General features: G+C 41.5%; 1 protein-coding gene across 1 annotated transcript; it reads left to right on the plus strand.

The window, feature by feature from the left end:
* Positions 1 to 2,402: 2,402 nt before the first annotated feature.
* LOC147634413 (putative aquaporin TIP1-1) lies at positions 2,403 to 3,485 on the plus strand. The gene is made up of 3 exons (XM_086804586.1): positions 2,403 to 2,539; positions 2,621 to 2,877; positions 2,961 to 3,485. Exons 1-3 carry the CDS (start codon positions 2,407 to 2,409, stop codon positions 3,330 to 3,332), a joined length of 762 nt encoding a protein of 253 aa, XP_086660712.1. The 5' UTR covers positions 2,403 to 2,406; the 3' UTR covers positions 3,333 to 3,485.
* The last annotated feature ends 383 nt before the right edge of the window (positions 3,486 to 3,868 follow it).

Below are 3,868 nucleotides of genomic sequence, written 5' to 3' on the forward strand. Positions count from 1 at the left end.
TTTCTAATGCCCCACCCCCCCTCTTTTTAAAATTTCTAACCCCTCACTCTCCCTTTTAATTTTAACCACCATCTCCCCTAATACTTTTATATTATACATGTTGAAAGTGTAATATAAAGAAGTCGACGGATGTTTATTCTAACAAATTATATTAGATTTAATGTGAAATAGCTTATCTTTATATTGTTATGTAAGCATCAAGAGAGAATGTTGTATTAGGTGGAAAAGGAAAGTATTCATTGAAAATAGATTTGTAATAACGAGACTCTAAGAGTCCATACAAGTTAAATTAATCATTATATGTGATGGTATTTATACCAAAGTGAGGGCCTATTATATGTGATGGCATTTTTATGAAAGTGATGGCCTATATTTACTTTACTAATAGAAAAAAGCGGTCTGATGATTCTCCTTTTTATAAGTATACGTGTATGTTATTGATACACAAATTAAGCTCACTATGATAGTGCTCCACTACTATCCCTTATGCTAAAAGTTTTCTAGCACCTGTAAAAATAGACTAGGGGAATTTATCTAGTTTCTTAAAATAATATGTTTTCAAAGTAGTCATTGAGCTAGTTTTGGCTTTCCATAAGTTGGCCTTACTCACATTTCTTAAGCCAAGCTTGTTTTTTTTAAGTGAAAAATATTTTATATTATATATAAGCTCGGGAATTTTTATTGATGTGATACTATTTCACATCCAATTCAAATATAAACACGTATATGTGCACATATACATGTGCACGTGCACGTGCACTTCCTCACATGCATGTGTAGTTGCACATGCATTCATGATGAGGACATGTGCATGCACATAAACATGTATGAACACATATATGCACAAGCATGCATGTACACATGTGCACACACACACACACACACACACACACATACACACACACATAGAGAGAGAGAGAGAGAGAGAGCACGCTCCACATAAAAAGTAAGATTGATTGAATTAGGGATCCGACCAAACACTTAGATTAGCAACAACACACTAAAGAAGCCATCGTCATTGATTAAAAATACCCAACATCATTTGATACCTTGAGATGGGACATATACTATGCCACCACATTTAGAAGAACATGGAGAAATAATATGATTCTTTTTTTTGAAAGGCTTCTCTCTCTCTCTCTCTCTCTCTCTCTCTCTCTCTCTCTCTCTCTCTCTCTCTCTCTCTCTCACACACACACACACACACACACACACACACACCTACCCCAAGAAATCATTGCAAAAATTATATAATAACATTTAAATTTAAGAAAATTGCTATATACCAAAACTTCTCTCTCTCTCTCTATGTGTGTGTGTGTGTGTGTGTGTGTATATAGAGAGAGAGAGAGAGAGAGAGAGAGAGAAACTAGTCTCCCTCCCTCTCTCTCTCTCTCTCTCTCTCTCTCTCTCACACACACACACACACACACGCACACACACACGCACACACACACACATGCACACACACCCTCCACCCATGCACCCACCCACCCCACATCTTTGTAAAAATTATATAATGGCATTTAAATTTAAGAAAATTGTTATATACCAACACGAGTCTTGTAATTAAACTTCATACACTTGTTAAGCTTAAAGATCTTCATAGTACACTTGCCAAGTATGAAGATCTTCATAGTACACTTGTTGTACACTTGCTAAGTATGAAGAGTTTGATGGGTGATCACAATGTCTTGAATACTTCATTCATACTCAAATGCGATTGTGAATCACACTTTTGAAAAATTGAATATAGTGGGTCTGTTTCAAAATTTAACACTTCTTTCACTTGCTACTTTTTGAAAGAGGAAGGGGTTGATTATCTTGGTTTTTCAAAAGTGGTTGCATATGACCATTCTAGGATATATTTGAGAAAGAAAACTTAATGCATTCATTAATCGAGCTCTAGTCTGGCAAAAAGTGTGTATTGGGAATGTGGGAGGCCAATTTCCAAGGAAGGATTCTTGGGAGCCCTTTTTTGGAAAATGGGCCAACCAATGGCAATAAGGGTTGCTCAGATGGGAGGACCATTCTAGACTTGATGGCGAAGAGAGGAGAAAATTCCCAAGGTGATGGTGATGCAAATGGTGAAATCCTTTTTGTGCCAAGTGAGTTGATGTGCGCAAAGGAATACAATGGGATGCTTCCTCTTTTAGTTAGGTTTTGAACTTATGATTATGTTGTGGTAGGAAGTACCATGATCCCTTAACATAAGTAACTTTTTGTTAATTATTAGTTTTTGTTTGGGTGGGTGCTAGGGGGTTGGTGGGCATCCTCCATGGTGGTCACAAAAGTTACAAGGTCCACTACTGGTTAGTGATTGCTGATTAGATAAAGGTCATCTAATCACCTGCCGGGGTATTAAACGCTCTCAAATTCTAGAGGGTCTTTACAAACAACAACAACATGCCAATTCGAGACTTTGCCGTTGGTAGCTATCACGAGATACTAGAGGCAGAGCCTCTGAAGGCGGGACTCGCAGAATTCATTGCCACCTTCTCCTTCGTTTTCATCGGAGAAGGCTCATGCGTTGCATTTGGTAGGACAAATTGGCACTCTGATTGCCATCTTAACCGCCGTTAGTTCGTTTTTCTAAGTCAGCTTCGTTTTCTCTTTGTAGATAAGCTAAGCTATGGCGCACCTGCTGATCTCGCCCCGACTGGCCTTTTGATTGCGTCGATCTGCCATGGATTTGCGATCTATGCGGCAGTTTCCATGTCGCTCCACGTGTCAGGAGGCCATGTGAACCCCGCTGTGACTGCTGCCTTTCTCTTGGGAGGCTACATAACCGTGTTCAAGAGCCTGCTCTACATCATTATGCAGCTTGCGGGAGCTGCCCTTGCATGCGTCCTACTCAAATTCGTTACCAATGGTTCGGTGAGAATTAGCTTAGACTATTATGTCAAAACTAGATTAGCACTAGCCCGGGATTAATCCAAGGCTTGCTTATTTAATTGCAGAGCTTGCCTGTTCACGCGCTTGCCGGCCAACAACCAGTTTACGCAGCGGTGGTGTTGGAGGTGACCATCACCTTCATTTTGCTCTACACGATCTATGCGTGTGCGGTGGACCCTAGGGCCAAGGCCACGTCATCCTCGGCGCCTCTTGTCATTGGCCTGGTTGTGGCTGCCACCATTCTCTTCGCGGGTCCTTACGATGGGGCCTCCATGAACCCGGCTCGCTCCTTCGGGCCCGCTTTGGTGGCATGGCAATGGCAAAACCATTGGGTCTACTGGGTGGGCCCACTTGCTGGTGGGGCTCTTGCTACAACCGCCCACGAGTTTATGTCCACCCCGCCCCATGAACGCCTCCTCTCACATGATGTCTACTAGGAGAGTGGCTTTCTCGTCTCCTCAAGGCTCCAAATTTGATGGTCATGCACCTTTCCTTTAAACTAATGGCTCGTTTTGATTAGCTCTCTGGGCTTACGACGATGAATGTTGATCTTCCAACCAAAAGCCATCGAAAATTTACTATTCTATGCATTTTGGTTTTTCCAAAACATAGTAGGCTTGAAGAAAGAAAGAAAATTATGTAAACGTCTATGGAAGGCCGAAATGACAACCAAAGACGTAATACAAAGGCCATTGGGGAGACACTACTAGTCCATGGGCTCGTAGCGACGACAAAAGCGACGCAAAAGCGTCACTTAAATGACGTGTCGAGCCGTCGCTACAAGCGTCGCTATGGTACATCGCTTAAGCAACTATAGTAGCGACTCTTGTAGCGATGCATTTACGTCGCATAAGTGACGAATTTTTAAAAAGTTATTTAACGTCGCTTAAGCGAGGATTAATCGTTTAAGCGACGATGGTCGTCGCTTAAGTAACGATGGTCGATTACGTCGCTTAAGCGATGACGCGCAATG

This window comes from Cibotium barometz, chromosome 11 (assembly GCF_041138505.1).
Source record: "Cibotium barometz isolate CiBa-2024 chromosome 11, ASM4113850v1, whole genome shotgun sequence".
Lineage (NCBI taxonomy): Eukaryota > Viridiplantae > Streptophyta > Polypodiopsida > Cyatheales > Cibotiaceae > Cibotium > Cibotium barometz.